We start from the raw sequence: 16,429 nt of genomic DNA, 5'->3' as shown, positions 1-16,429 counted from the left end.
TCAAGGTACACAACTGGCTCACTGCTTTTCATTTTCTTTGGCTTCTCCATTGTGCTTAAACTTAAGTGCACATATCACCCAGTTTGCTGGTTAAATATAGCTATTCTGCAAAAATGCCTCCCCCAACAAATAGATAAATGTATTTCAGCAAAACTAAAAATTTTCATGCTTCCTGATGCAGATGGTTTAAGTGACTTGCCCAAAATGGCAGAGTGGAGTCAGGACCCGAAGTTCTGACAAAATATGCAGTGCTTATATCATATGTGTATTGGTCTGCCATTACAGACTAATAATATTGGCTTGACAGCAGAAATTAATTTTCCCACAAATCTGGAGACCAGAAGTAAGATCAGTTTCAACAGTGTTGGTTCCTTGTGAGGGCTCTTTTGCTGGCTTGCAGAAGGCCACCTTCTCTCTGTGTCCTCACCTGGCCTTTCCTCAAGGAGAGAGAGAGAGACTGAGAGAGTGACCGTGAACTTTAATATCCTTTCCTATTCTTATAAGGACACTAGCCCTGTTGGATCAGGGACCCTTATAACCTCAATCAACCTTAATTACCTCCTTAAAGCTTTATCCCCAAATTTAGTCACATTGATGGTTTAGGATTCAACATAAGAATTTGGGAACCACAATTCAGTCCAAAACACTGTAGCCTTGGGATACTCATACCACTGTGAGGAAATAGTTGTTATATGTGACAAGGCTGATTATTTACTGCGATCCCATAATGTGTGCATATAATGAGAGATTTATTTTTCTTTATTACCTTCTCCAGTGACTTACAACAAAAATAATCAACAAATATCAAAACAAACCCTCCTCGATCTGAGACGTTTCCTCTTCTAGAAAATGTGCTCTTTGAAAAAACTTTCTGTCTGTTGATTTGTCAATAACTTTCAACATAGTGTCTGTGTTAGATAAGGAAATACCCCTGGAAAGGAGTTGAGAAGCCCTGGATACCAGAGCTTAGCTCTCTTGTCCACATCTAAGTGACCAGCAAAGGCAATCACTTACCTTTTCAAGGCCTTAAATCTCTTTGCATCTCTACAATCTACTTTAGCTCCCCTGAATTACCTTTCATCTATTAATAACTAAATGTAATGGTTTATTATTCAAAATATATAGTCAAAATTCATATTTAAAATAAACATTATTATGAATCAGTCCTAATTGTTTGGATATGCTTTTAATAAAACCCATAGAAATTTTCTTAAGACTATGTTATATTACTTGAAATCACCACAGAAATAATAAAACCTCAAAAAATCAGAAAAAGAATCAGTTCCTAAAACTGCTTTTGTAATTATTATCCAGGTTCTTAGAGTGTATTATGATCGCCTTCTGGATAATGCAGACAGAAGTTGGCTTATCAGCTACATTCAAGAAATTTTGAAAACTCATATGTATGAAGACTTTCACAAGCTTTTTAAAAGTCTGGATTTTAATAAAGATGGATTGGTGGAAGAAGATGATTTACGCAGCTTAATGTTTTGTGATTTCCATGATCCCAAGAGAGAGGATACCAACTACAGAGAGATCTCAGATGTAGATAACCTTCGAGTGATAGTAGAAAGTCACCTAGAAGAATACAACAATGTCAGCAAAAAAACCATGAACCTCGTCTTATTTCGATTTGCCATAGAGCACATCAGCAGAATTTCCAGGATTCTAAAGCAGCCCCGCAGCCATGCTCTCCTGGTTGGAGTTGGCGGTAGCGGAAGGCAGTCTGTCACCAGATTAGCTGCCCACATGGCCGATTATTCAGTTTTCCAGGTTGAAATTGCCAAGGGCTATGGTATCGTTGAGTGGCGTGAGGATTTAAAAGTAATCCTCAGGAAATGTGCTGAAGGCGAGATGCAGGGTGTCTTCCTGTTTACAGACACTCAGATTAAAAAAGAGTCATTTCTTGAAGATGTCAACAATTTGTTAAATGCTGGAGAGATTCCAAATCTCTTTGCTTTAGATGAGAAGCAAGAGATATGTGAGAAGATGCGTCAGTTAGATCGCCAGCGAGATAAAACCAAGCAAACAGATGGAAGCCCCATCGCCCTTTTCAACATGTTTATTGACCGCTGCCGCAACCAACTGCATGTGGTCCTTGCCATGAGTCCCATTGGAGATGCATTTCGGATTCGTCTTAGAAAGTTCCCTGCTCTTGTTAACTGCTGTACCATTGACTGGTTTCAGGTATTGTATGTTTATTTTAGATGGATTTCTAGAAATGTTGAATCATCATCATCATCATGACTTATTTTTTAGACTGTACTCCAAAAGTGTAGGTTAGAAGAATTTTCTGATAAATCATAATGAATTTTATGAAATTATAACTTATATGAAGTCATGATAATAGAAAATATTTATGAATAAATGTGATAATATTATAGAAAGTGTTAGGATAAATGTGGGTATTAGTCAAGGTCCTGACAGGAAACATAGAGCACATTTGATCCCAAAGAGACTATTCATGGAGGTGTTGGCCAGGTTAAGGAACCCAAGAGGGGCTGTTGGGGGACTCAGGAAGTGGTAGAGCAATAGTAGGAAGTGTTACTATTCCTGACTGTCCAAGGGCAGAGGCGGGAAGACTATCTGTCCTGAGAGCTGGGGAGAATTCAGAGCTATGGAAGTAAGGCTTCCTGACAGGAACAGGCACCAGAAACCGGGAACTCAGCTACTTCTAGAAAGGGGAGGAGGACCTAGATACCCTGCCCTCTCTCTTCCACCCTCCAATCTTTCTACTTGCTAAACCTAACAGAAGTCGAAGGGAAGAAAGCCTGAGTGATGCTTTTTATAGTAAACTTCAGTATCAGGAAAGCGAGAAGAGCCGCCCAAGGCAGAGAATGGGTGGGGGATGGGCTGGATGAGGGTAGCAAAGGGAGATCAGCTGGCCCAGTGGGGAAAAATAATTTCATTCTCCCCTTCCAGCTTCAACAGTGCGTATCACGGTGCGCCCTCCTCAGTAGGAAAGGTGGGCTCTAACACACAAGCATTTATAACTTTGGCAAATTTGCATAGCCTCTCTGTACTTCCATTTCCTGGTAAAACTCATTATCATTTTCTGCAAAGCATGTTTACTGGATTCTTTCTTAGTTTGTAGCAGATCTCATTCTAAAAGCTGGGGATGGAGAAGCAAATGAAATAGGCAAGACCTCTGCTCTCGAGCTTACTATCTACAGAAAAATTGGCAAAAAATAATTCTACCACACAGGGTAGCGTTAGGGAATAAGAGGCTTTCTGTACAGGCAAGTTTAATAGGAAACCTGAAAGGCAAAAAGTGCCAGTACCAAGAAGATCTGGGCAGAAACTAGTGAAGGCAAGTGGCTGGACAGGATGAATGGAAGGGGCTGGGGGAGAAAAGCAGGGTGACAGGAGCACAGGGATGGGTCTGGGCAGGGCGTACTGACGTCAGAAAGGTGAGAAAGGGCAAATCAGGTTAGAGATCGGCAGACCGGCTTGGATTTTATTTTAGCAATGCTGGAAGACTTTGAAGGGTCCCAAACTGAGGAGTATGCTACAGCTACATAAAGAATGAAAGCAGTTAGGATACTGTTGGAATAGTTCAGGAAAATGGTAACAGAGATTTGATTGGGGTGGCTGTGGTAGAGGAGAAGGATTTGGAAGCGGTTTTAGGGGTAATGCCTACAGAACCTCAGAGAATTGGCAGGAGAATTAAATGAGATAATACTGGTAAAATGCACACAGAAATAGACATGGCGTAAGTTTAAGTCATTTCCCTTTCCTTCTGCAACACTCGTGAATAATTTCTCTAATCCCAGAACAAACCATGAAGAGTGAATGTTACATGCACTGGCTACTGGCTCAGCATGCAAGTACTTGGGGAAAGTTCTTCGTGAAAGTGTCTCTCCCACCCCATCCCTCATGCTGTTCCCCTCTGTCTCCAATATCCGTAAATTGTAGAGGGATAAAGTAGTAACAGACTTATATTAGCAACCTTGATAAAGTACTAAAGGAATTTATTTTACATTTAGTCATGGCCTGAAGATGCACTACAGGCAGTTGCCTCACGATTCTTGGAAGAAATTGAAATGTCAGAGGAAATACGAGATGGCTGTATCGACATGTGTAAAAGCTTCCACACTTCTACAGTAAATTTATCAAAATCTTTCTATGATGAACTTCAAAGATACAATTATGTGACTCCTACATCTTATCTTGAATTAATCTCCACCTTCAAACTGCTGTTAGAAAAGAAAAGAAGGTAAAAATAAAGTTTTACATTTTTAAGAAAGCTATGATAGTTTAAAAATATCCGTGCATACAACAATGATATAGCTAAAATGGAACAGAGATTTGTTTCATCTAAATGAAGCCAGGTATCATGGTGAACACCTGTAGTCCCTGCAGGAAGATCCCTCGAGCCTAGAAGTTTGAGGTTGCAGTGAGCTATGATATCACTACACTCTAGCCTGACAGGGTCTAGAGCAAGACCCTGTCTCAAAAAAAAAAGGAAAAAAATATATATATACACATATATAGCACATTATAAATGCATAATCACATTTATTGGGAAAAGGTGTGCCGCGAGTTCTGGGGTATAGATACTTTGGCATTGATACTGAGTAAAAACTCTAGAGAACAATTTTTCTTTGATAAATAATTAGATAATAGATAAACTCTCTCTTTGTATACTGAACAGCTGAGACCCCAGGGACAGCCACTTACTAAATATGACCAACTTTCCTTCTCTACTAAACTCTCATTCGAAAACATCAGTATAAACATCAATAAACTTATGTGCTATAGAAAGTGTCTGTTTATTTTTTTGTTTTTGGCTGGGGCTGGGTTTGAACCCGCCACCTGTGGCATATGGGGCTGGTGCCCTACCCCTTTGAGCCGTAGGTGCTGCCCTATAGAAAGTGTCAATGAAAGCTTTTATGCTCACTCTTTTAACTTAATGATGACTTTTATGTGCAGAAAAGTTTATTCAGACATTTCTTTGGTCCTAAAAATTAAAACTAAAAATAAATAAATAAATAAAAGTTAAAACTGAGTATATATACTTTAAAATTTAAAACCATTAACATTAAGCTAGAAAGAAGCTTAGAAAATTTTAGTGGTCACTTTTAAAAGGGCCTTTGATTAATGTTTGATTACATTCAAGACCTTATTTAAACAAAATTTTTAACACAGTATTTTACTTTTCTTTTATGGTCTGATTTAATAAATCAAACTTTCCTAGATACTTAAATAATTTATATATCTAGTAAGCTAAACTTATCTATATGTTATGTGAATCTTTAGTTCTTTTAAATATTGAATATTATGTATAAAATTAGTGAGATTTTTCTTAAAAACACAAATGTAAATTTATCACTTGGTTAGATGATTTATATTAGAAGTTTAAGCTTGATCTATGAATTTAACAGACCAAATTCTTTTAAATACTTACAACACCAAATATACTTACAACCCCAAATGTACACAGATAACATAAAAGTATTAATACTGAGTCTGATTTTTCTATAGTTAATTCTAAATCTCCCTGTGGCTACCCCACTATCTCAAGCATTTTCAAGCACCTTTTCTCCTATGGGCAGCTTGCTACCTGGATACAGATAGGAAACTCCTTATCCACATTAACAGTGATTATTGCTGTATTCTCTCCTCTGGACTGTCTAGTCGCCGTGGTCCACAGCCCTGTATCTAAATCATGCTATTAGTAATTTTTCATCTACCTAGTGAAACTGGGAACTCCTACCAAGTTTTCTTGCCTAAGTTGGCTGGATTTCATTATTTCTTTGGCTATCAAGATAAACTCTTTCTAGCTTATGATCTTTAATTTAATGGAATCTTGCTCCCCCTCCACCCCTATATTTTTGTAATCAAGAGCATCAATAGCTCTTGAATATTCTGATGAAATGTTGGGTATCACTCATGTTTGACTGTGAGCTTACCATGTTTAGCCACCCTAACAAACAGAAAGATTATAAAAATTAGATCCAAACTTATATGAAGAGTTAAAACTTACAGTTTATAAGTTCAAATTTATAAGTTAAAAGAGTCATAGTCTTTTAGGCACAAATATTCTTGTTGGCCTTTCAAATTTGCAAAACAATTTTTTGAAATTTTGAGAAACTTCAACTTTTTTCCTTTCAAAATGCCTTGCCAACTTAAAAAAAATTCTTCTTTACTTCAACTAGAATTCATATCCTATGAATACTTTTTCCTCACTATCTGAAGCTTTCAGATCTCTTACTAGCCGGGTTACAACCTAAAACTCAGGGGTTAAGCTAACAAAGCCTCACAGTCATATAGTATGAGCCACGGTACTGACGCTGACCTTTCCTGTGCTTGCTGCACAAGGTTTCAAGTAAGCCAAACTCACAGGTGCTAACGGTGTTGTATGTCTAGTCCCTTCTGTTCCTAATACTCTTAAATATTTCGCTCACTCACAGGGAATTCAACATGTAATAAAAATGTGGCATGCTCTCATGTCTGAAGTTTTTTCGGTGACAATACTTTCAACATTTTCCTGGTTACCTTTCCCAACTCAATCTAGTTTCCTACTGTAGCCTATTTTCTGAAGTAGGTTTCTAACATTTGTCATCTTTTACTTTGGGATATTATGGCATATCAAATATTTAAAATAAAACAAATTATAAAGAAGAAAAGTTCTCTCTCTAGAGAGAGAACATAAATGAATGCAGATAAAAATTTTTAAGTACATTAAAATACTAAATTTTAAATTATAAAATATCATATTAGTTCTAATCATTTATTATTTTATAGTCATTTTATACCAAAAGGGTATTGAGCTTTATTATCTATCCTATTTGTCACTTTTAGCTTAATAAGGCAATTACACCTATTTCAAGATGTGTAATGCATCTTAAAATCATTTTTCACCCTTTGCAATATTGAAAATAATATATTTGGGGGCATTGAAGTCTATTTAGAGTAAGTAATCATAAGAAGGAATAATCTTGTTGGAATCAGCTTCCAAAGGTGGCAAATTTTAGACGTCCATCATTCATTTTGATACGGAAGACTCCTTGTCTTTTTATTGTTTTGAATTTCTGTTATATTCATAGAAAATGTTAGGTAAAACACAAAATGATTGGCATTCTGTCTTCTTTTAGTTGTGCACAATCTGGTGTTCTAGAGTTATTTTTTGACAAATTGTCAATTTATGTGAAAATCTTTTACACCACCCTCTATTATGCCTTGAAAAAAGTCTGAAAAGCTCAAGAACACTTAATTTTTTCCTTAATGTGGGATACAAGCCTCACGAACAACCTTTATGTGTCCATTTGCTTTCAGTGAAGTCATGAAAATGAAAAAGAGGTATGAAGTGGGTTTGGATAAACTGGATTCTGCTGCATCTCAAGTAGCCACGATGCAAATTGAGTTGGAGGCACTGCATCCTCAATTAAAAGTTGCTAGCAAAGAGGTGGATGAAATGATGGTGATCATCGAAAAGGAGTCTATAGAAGTCGCCAAAACTGAAAAAATAGTGAAAGCTGATGAAACTGTAGCAAATGAACAAGCTATGGCTGCCAAAGCCATCAAAGACGAATGTGATGCTGACCTGGCAGGGGCCTTGCCAATATTAGAGTCAGCACTGTCCGCCCTGGACACTCTAACTGCACAGGTAAGAGCTTAGACATACACTTTCTAGAAAACATGTCATCGTAGCTCGAGGAAGTACTTAGCATTGTCTAGTACGGTCTTAGTTTGCTTTTCCACATTTAATGAACCTGAAGTCATTTGAAAATTGGCAAAAGGATTCCCTATCCACCTGAAAAAAGAAATATACGTGTGTGTCAAAGACCCTCTTAAAAAGGAAGAAAGCTGCCTGAAATATAATCTACCACCAAGCTGCAGGTTGGTTTTTTTTATTTGTTTTGAGAACTTTACAAAACTTTGTACTATGGTAACTGACAGATGTGTAAGACACAAGTATATATTTTGATTCTAAGGTGTACCTTTTTCATATTTAGGCATGATTATAATTGGAATCAACTTACCAAGATGGCTACTTTTAGAGGTCCATCATTTATTTATTTATTTTTTTATTGTTGGAGATTCATTGAGGGTACAATAAGCCAGGTTACACTGATTGCAATTGTTAGGTAAAGTCCCTCTTGCAATCATGTCTTGCCCCCATAAAGTGTGACACACACCAAGGCCCCAGCCCCCTCCCTCCTTCCCTCTTTCCATCATTTATTATGATACATGAGGTTCCTTCCCTGATATCCACTGTATTTAAAGTAGATATGTCAGTGTTAGTGGGTTGGGGGGTCAGGGGGTAATACATAAAATAATAATGTGTTTTACAGAGACACAGTATTTTATAATAGCATATACTATATATATAATAGTATAGATTTGATGAAATGTGGTACTAAAAATTAAGATGTGAAAGGGAAATAATTTAGAAAGATAAAGATAGATTTTTAAAATTGTCCAAGGAATCTTGGCTAAATTTGGGGGTGTGATGGGAGAGAAGAGTGGAAGAGTCTTTCTTTACAACTTACTTCAAAATGGATTTCAAACAGAAATTTAAATGTAAATAGCTTTATTATTATAAAATAGAAAGTGTAGATCAGATGTTTATAATCTTGAAGTGTAAATAAAAAATAAATAAATAAATATGATCTTGGAGTGGAGTGGCACGTAGGATCCCCTAGGCATGAAAGAAATACGGGGGAAAAACTCACTAAGCAATACTGTTTGAAATATATATGCTCTGTATACTCTTTTGTATTTTTCAAAGTTAACAGACTTTTTAAAAGTAATACATGTTAGTGCCTAAAAGTCAACACATTTTGTTGGACATAACACCATAGGAAGAATTTTAGAAACACTTGAGAAAATATTTGAAATCTGGCAAACAAAGGATTAATATGCCTCTATGTAAAAAACTCTTAACAAATCAATAAGAAAAAAAGGTAGCTCTAAGATAGGATAGTAAATGTTATAAGAGGGTAATTCACAAAGAGGAAATACAAATAGTCAGTAAGTATATGAAAATATACCCTACTTTACTTCAACTTAAGGACATATAGATTAAAATAAAATTATTTTTTGCCTACTACGATGCCTACCATTTTTTTCTGAGGGAGCAGCTGTTGAAACAGGCAGAGTTACATGCTTTCTAGAGAGCGGTTTGTCAATATGTGTGAAAAGCTTTAAAAATAAAAGCTATAAAGCTGGTAATTCAACATGGCAATTGTAATGTTGGAAAAATTGAGTAAAAGGCTCACAGATAAAGTAGAGAATGATGATGTGTATCTATACATTGGAATCCTATGCAGCCATTAAAAATCAATGTTTACTAGCATGGAAGAATGTCCACTATATATTGCTAATGAAATAGAGCAGATTTTAGCTGGGCTCAGTGGCTCATACCTGTAATCCTAGCATTCTGGGAAACTGAGGCAGGTAGATCACTTGAACTTAGGAGTTCAAGACCAGCCTGAGCAAGAACGAGATCCCTATCTCTACTAAAAATTTATTTAGCCATAAAAATAGATGGAGACTTTATATCTTTCATGTTTACCTGGATGGAGTTAGAACATATTCTTCTTAGTAAAGTAGCTCAAGAATGAAAAAAAAAAAAAGTATGCATTGTACTCAATACTATTATGAAACCAATATATAAACACGCTCGCATACAAATGATAAAACATATATATAGTTTAAAAGGGGGGAAGGAGAGAGCAAGGAGAGGGGAGGGAAGTGAAGGTGATTGGTCAGTGGAGGGAAGGCATTTGGTGGGATCTCATCTAATATGCACAACACAAGGGTATATTTCAAAATAACTAAGAATAAATTACAAATGTCTTAACATAAAAAATAACTAAATGAGGTGATAGTTATGTTAATCAGTTTGATTTAAGCATTCCACATTGTATATCAAATCATATTGTACCCCCTAAATGTATACAGTTATGATTTAATTAAAAATTAAATTAAAAAAATAAATTAAAATGAAAGATTTTTTTTCCTGAAAGTTTAGACCAAAAACATAGGTGTACATTATATACTAAAAAATATGGTATTCATGACAGTGATTAATAAAAATTGTATGCAAATTTATAAATACAATATGATTCTTGTTATGTTAATGTAAGCATAATTGGAAAAATATAGATTATTTGATAAATTGTTAATTGTTTTGATTTATACTCTTTTTCTGTTTACCTGTGCTTTCTAAAATGGGAATGTAAAAATTTTCTAAGCAGCAAACTTAAATTGTATTATAAGAAATATATTCTTGGATTATCAAATTTTGAAAAACTAGCTGGGTATAGTGGTGCATGCCTGTAGTCCTAGCTGCTTAAGAAGCTGGGGCAAGAAGATTACTCAAGCCCAAGAGTTGGAGGTTGCTGTGAGCTACGATGCCACAGCGCTCGACCCAGGGCAACAGAGTGAGACTCTGTCTCAAAAAAAAGAAAAAAAAAATAGAGGTTTTAAAACGGCATTATGTCTTGTATACCATCACGCTTAAAATATAGCATATATACATAGAAAAAATAGAATATAAACAAAAATGTTTATAGTAGCTAACTATATATAGTAGGATTGTAGAAGTTCTTGTGTATGATTTCTCTGCATTTTTCTAATGTTTGCAGTAGGCATCTATTACTTTTATAGTTTTTAAGAAGCTACAAAACTCTGCTTTGTGATATTCAAATCTCTATGTGTTTCTGAAGTAGACTCTAAGTCATAGGTATCTCACATAGGCCATCTGCCCCTTATTCTGTTTGGTTTTTAATTGTTTTCCTTTGAGACAAAATTCTCAACACTTTATGATACAATTCTGTCATCGTCATCATTTCTACCCAATGAACAGAATGAGTTTCTGTATCTTAGGACTTGGTTTGAAAATAAGGGCCAATGAAAATGAATAATTAATTATATAAACAAGTACTTCTTTTTAAAGATAATGTGTTGTTATTTCAAGGATATTACAGTGGTAAAATCCATGAAGAGTCCACCTGCTGGTGTCAAGCTCGTCATGGAAGCTATCTGCATCTTGAAAGGCATCAAAGCTGACAAAATCCCTGACCCAACAGGTTCAGGAAAAAAAATTGAGGATTTCTGGGGCCCAGCAAAGAGACTTCTTGGTGACATTAGGTTTCTACAGTCACTACATGAATATGACAAGGACAATATTCCTCAAGCTTATATGAACATAATAAGAAAAAATTACATCCCAAATCCAGATTTTGTTCCAGAAAAGATCAGAAATGCTTCAACAGCAGCTGAAGGTCTGTGCAAATGGGTCATAGCAATGGATTCATACGATAGGTAAGTCCTGATAAAAAGAAACCTGACTGGTGTGTTTTATTTTCACATTTGATCAGTTAGATAGGATAAAATTGAAAAGCTATATAAGTGACAGGCTCCTTGGAATACTGTGTCTGAATCTGCATTCTGTTTCATATTTATTGGAGGCAAGATTATGCCAATTAAATAAAATAATATGATGGTTCTTAAACTTTTTGGACTCCAGACTCTTTTTACTTTTTTTGTTTGATTTGTTTTTCTAAGAGATAGGGTCTCTTTTGTCCAGGCTGGGGTTCGGTGGTCCAATTACACTTCACTGAAGCCTGGAACTCCTGGGTTTAAGTGGTCCTCTTGCCTCTCCTTCTGAAGTAGCTGGGAACACAGGTGCACACCAGCACACTGGGATAGTTTTCCAAAAATTTTTTTTTTTTTTTTTTTTTTGGAGACAGAGTCTCATTATGTTGTCCTCGGTAGAGTGCCATGCGTGATGTCACAGCTCACAGCAACCTCAAACTCTTGGGCTCAAGTGATTTTCTTGTCTCACCCAAGTAGCTAGGACTATAGGCGCCTGCCACAATGCTTGGCTATTTTTTGTTACAGTTGTCATTAGCTGGCCCAGGCTGGGTTTGAACACACCAGCCTTGATGTATGTGGGTGGCCCTATAACCACTCTGCTATGGACACCAAGCCAGTTTTTCAAAGCTTTTTTTTTTTTTTTTTGAGACAGAGTCTTAAGCTGCCACCCTGGGTGGAGTGCTGTGGCGTCACAGCTCACAGCAACCTCCAACTCTTGGGCTTAAGGGATTCTCTTCCCTCAGCCTCCCAAGTAGCCAGGACCACAGGCGCCCACCAAAATGCCCAGTTACTTGTTGGTTGTGGTTATCATTGTTGTTTGGCAGGCCCAGGCCAGATTTGAGCCCACCAGCTCTGGTGTACATGGCTGGTGCCCTAGCCACTGACCTAAATATGCCAAGCCTGTTTGTCAAATTTCTGTAGAGACATGGTCTTGCTATGTTGGCAGGTTGGTCTTAAACTCCTGGCCTCAAGTGAGCTTCCTGCCTCAGCCTCCAAAAGTGCTGGAATTACAAGTGTGAGCCACAACTTCTGGACCACCTTTATATTCTTAAAAATTACTGAAGACCCCAAAAATCTTTTGCATATTCATCATATTAGAAATTAAAATGGAGAAATTTCTTAAATGCTTATTAAGATACTAATAACAACAGTACATGTTAATAGAAATAACTTATTTTTTAGAAATCACTTTTCTGAAAAAAGTAAAGAACAATGATTAAGAGTGGCATTTTATGTTTGTCAATCTCTTTAATAAGTGGTTTAATATAAGACAACTAGACTTTCATATGTGCATCTTCATTCTACCTGTTATAATACGTTGTTTTGGTCAAGGGACATAGAGAAAATCCAGCCCCACACAGACATTTGACAGGGAGGACCTCATGAACTCCCCCAAGGGCTGTATGTCTTCAGGATCCCCCGGGTCCCTTAACTGCACTTTGAAAACTACTTTCATAATATATTATTGTGAGATGAGGAGCTTTTATTGATGATCGTATGAGAACAAATATCATTCACAGAGTAATATTTATTATCCTTCAAAAAAAAATTGTTACAGGATGTTTTTCAAAGTCATACCCAAAGTCATTATACAGTTGTAGTAATGCTATATATGTTTCAGACCATGACCTATTATGTTAATCATACATTTAATTTAATGTTTTATCATTTAGTTAGAAAGATAACATGACTGATTTCAGTTGCCAGATACTGAGAAGAGAATTTAGATTCATCCTTTTTCCTATAAAATCCCTTTGGTTACCACATTCATATTTATAAGATAACTGTGTTTGGTTGAGAGTGTATTCTAGGATTTTTTTTAAATTAAAATAACAAAGATAAAATACCTTACTTTCTCTTCATCAAAATTAGGCTCTAGCCATTTGTGTTAGTTTCCCCTAAGATTATGATATTCTACATAAATATTCTATTCTCCTTTTACAAAGTCACCAAAATTCACTTTGGTAATATGTTATTTTGGATAAAAAAATATTTATTTTAAAAACAATATGTATAATTGATATCCATTTTAATAGTCATTTCTTATGTCTGGGATCAAGTTGGCTAATTCTTTTATGAAATATGGGACATAGAAATCAGTATAATTTTTCTTTATAGATAAAGAAGTGAGTCATAGTAAGGAAGTTAGAAAGTGAATTCAGTGCTAGAAAGTGTGCACTAGAATATTAAATAGGTATTGAATATTCTGATTTTGTTTTTTGCAGAGTGGCAAAAATAGTAGCTCCCAAAAAGATAAAACTGGCTGCAGCTGAAGGGGAGCTTAAAGTTGCCATGGACGGGCTTAAAAAGAAGCAGGCCGCCCTGAAGGAAGTGCAGGACAAATTGGCTAAGCTTCAGGACACACTTGAGTTAAATAAACAGAAGAAGGCTGACCTGGAAAACCAGGTATGTTCTGATACAGGGAAAGTGAGCAAAGTCTCAATATTGTAAGTAAGAATGATGTTTGTGCCAGCATGTAACTTACCGGTCCTGTTTTCTTTTGTGGCCAGGGGTTGGCAAACTATGGCCCACAGGCAAAATCTGCCTATTGGTGCTTTTGTATGGCCCATGAGCTAATAATGGTTTTGACATTTTAAAATAATTACATATTGTAAATGGCTGTGTAATACATAATATCCTTAGTTTTGCCTCTTGGCTCACAATGCCTAAAATTCTGGCCCTTTCTTAAAAAAAAAAAAAAAAAATTACCAGTCTATGCCTAAGATTACTAGAATACTGAGCTAGATTATTTAAATCATTTTTCATTTTATAAGTAAGGAAATTGAGACCCAAAGGGCTAAGTGACCTAGGTTTCATAATAGTTAATCACAGAGCTGACATTAGAGCCATACAGTGCCCAATAAAAATGTTTTAAGGCTAAAAACACTGCTCTAACTTATTTCATGATATTGTTTTCAAAAATTAACTTCTAGGCTGGGCACAGTGGCTCACTACTATGATCACTTTGGGAGACTGAGGCAGGAAGATTACTTGAGGTCAGGAGTTTGAGACCAGACTAAGCAAGATAGAGACCCTATCTCTACAAATAATAAAAAAAATTATACAGGTGTGGTGGTGCACACCTAAAATCCCAGCTATTCCGAAGACTGAGGCAAGAGGATTGCTTGAGTACAGGAGTGGAAGCTACAGTGAGCTACGATGGTACCACTGTGCTCTAACCTGGGTGACTGAGCAAGACTCTGTCTCACAAAACAAAATAAGATTAAAGTGTTAACTGCTAAGATCTGATTTTGTTCCAGAAAAAAAAGTAAAAACATTTTATAACAGTAACTACTTTTGAATGACTATTTTTTTTTTTTTTTTTTTTTTTACTTTTGAATGACTATTAAGTACAGGCTCTGTTGTTCTAAGAGCATAAGGGGGTAATTCATTTTGTACCATTTTGAGGAAACTAAGCAAAGAAAGGTTTAGCAATCTGTCTGTGGTAAACGCAGCTTCTAGACATTAAGTCGAAGACCTGAACTCAGGCAGTCTGACTCTAACGGCTGTGCTTTTTCTATGCTTTTCCTGTGGTACCATACTGCCTCTTTCTATAGCATCTCTCCTAGATTTCTATATTTGCACAAATATAAGACATTACACTAATCTTTAGAATCATGACCTATTATGGCATGATTTTTGAATGATCAGTTTTAGTTTAAGTAAAATAACCAATAAGTAGGTGTGCAGCTGCTCGCTGCAAAGTTTTTTTTTTTAGTTCTTCTATATGTTTGAAATTTATATTTATTTTTTATAATAAAATTTTGGAAACTTATAGTATGAAATTAAATGTACATATGCATATATGTACTAAAAATCTGCTTTTGGAGGGAAAATTTTAGCTACAATATTTTTACTTAGTAGCTTCTGATGGCAACTTTATCATAGTCCAAAACCCTCAGCTAATCATAAACATTGTTGAAAGAAGAATAGGCGAAGAAAGAAACTAGGAAGACAGAAGATAGTTAAAGAGGGAAAATTAAAAGAGAAAAAATTTAATATAGGAAGTATCAAAAATATTACCAATTCTGGCCAGGCACAGTGGCTCAAACTCATAATTCCAAAATCTTGAGAGACCAAGGCAGGAGGATCACTTGAGGCCAGGAATTTGTGACCAGCCTGCACAACCCAGTGTGACCCCATCTCTATAAAAAAATTAGCCAGGCATGCAGTTATAGTCCTCTACACTTGGGAGGCTGAGGCAGAAGGATCACATGAAATTTCCCTGGAAAGAGGAGGTCATAGTAAGCTGTGATTATGCCACTATACTCTAGCCTATATGATAGAGTGAGACCTTGCCTGAAAAAAAAAAAAAAATTAGCAATTACATACCTTTTGTTTTTTTCACACTTGTCTTTAAATAAGTTGATATAGTATTTTATGTCTTTTAATCCAAAAGCATTATTTAATATAAATGTTAATAGCATTAGCAAAAGGCATTAGCCAAATTTTTATACCAAAGTAATCTAAACGCCTTTGCTTTTATTAATTATTGAATTCTTCTTTTCATATGAATTATTTTTGAACCTCAAGATAAGCTTTATTTAATCTTGACTTCCAAGACTTATGATGCTAGGTCACTTGAAAATTAAATCAAAATAATTCAAATATTCTTTTGGAATATTGCTATTGCATAAATTGAAATAGCTTTTCACCAAGTTTGCCACCTTCATAATTATCCTCCTCCCCTTTTTACCACATTGCTACTTACATATAATCATATTTGTTTGACAATCTCATGCACAAAATGTGCTCTCAGCTATTAATTGATTTCCTAAATTTAAACTTAATTGCAAGTATCTGAGTAAGTTAACACAATTTAACAAACTGAAAATTGTACTTTGAAAATAAGCATAAGTTATTAAAACTTTTAAACATTTAACCTGTAAAAGCATCATTAAGTCAATCACAAGTTAAGTGTGAGGATTATGTTTGTAGAATATTTAGAATAATATACATTGAGATTATTTTAAATGGAGAGAAAGCATCCATATTTGCAGGGAGGAGAATGTTCTTTATTAATTCATGTTCAGTGGCTTGTACTATAGGTCATTCCCTTAAATAGAACTATTCTTTGCATTATATGATAAATATAATGTGG

The 16,429-nt window shown here is 35.5% G+C and overlaps 1 protein-coding gene across 1 annotated transcript in view; it reads left to right on the top strand.

Moving 5' to 3' along the window:
• The window catches only part of DNAH7 (dynein axonemal heavy chain 7), a 324,659-nt gene that overhangs the window by 197,828 nt on the left and 110,402 nt on the right, over positions 1-16,429 (top strand). The window contains exons 41-45 of the mRNA XM_053597477.1: positions 1,315-2,187; positions 3,987-4,216; positions 7,279-7,609; positions 10,928-11,274; positions 13,554-13,734. Coding sequence (XP_053453452.1) covers positions 1,315-2,187; positions 3,987-4,216; positions 7,279-7,609; positions 10,928-11,274; positions 13,554-13,734 — 1,962 coding nt within the window. The remainder of the gene's footprint in view (positions 1-1,314; positions 2,188-3,986; positions 4,217-7,278; positions 7,610-10,927; positions 11,275-13,553; positions 13,735-16,429) is intronic.

Source organism: Nycticebus coucang, chromosome 7, assembly GCF_027406575.1.
Source record: "Nycticebus coucang isolate mNycCou1 chromosome 7, mNycCou1.pri, whole genome shotgun sequence".
NCBI classification, from domain to species: Eukaryota; Metazoa; Chordata; class Mammalia; order Primates; family Lorisidae; genus Nycticebus; species Nycticebus coucang.
Note: the sequence above shows the minus strand (reverse complement) of the source record. Positions and strands in the feature narration are given on the sequence as shown.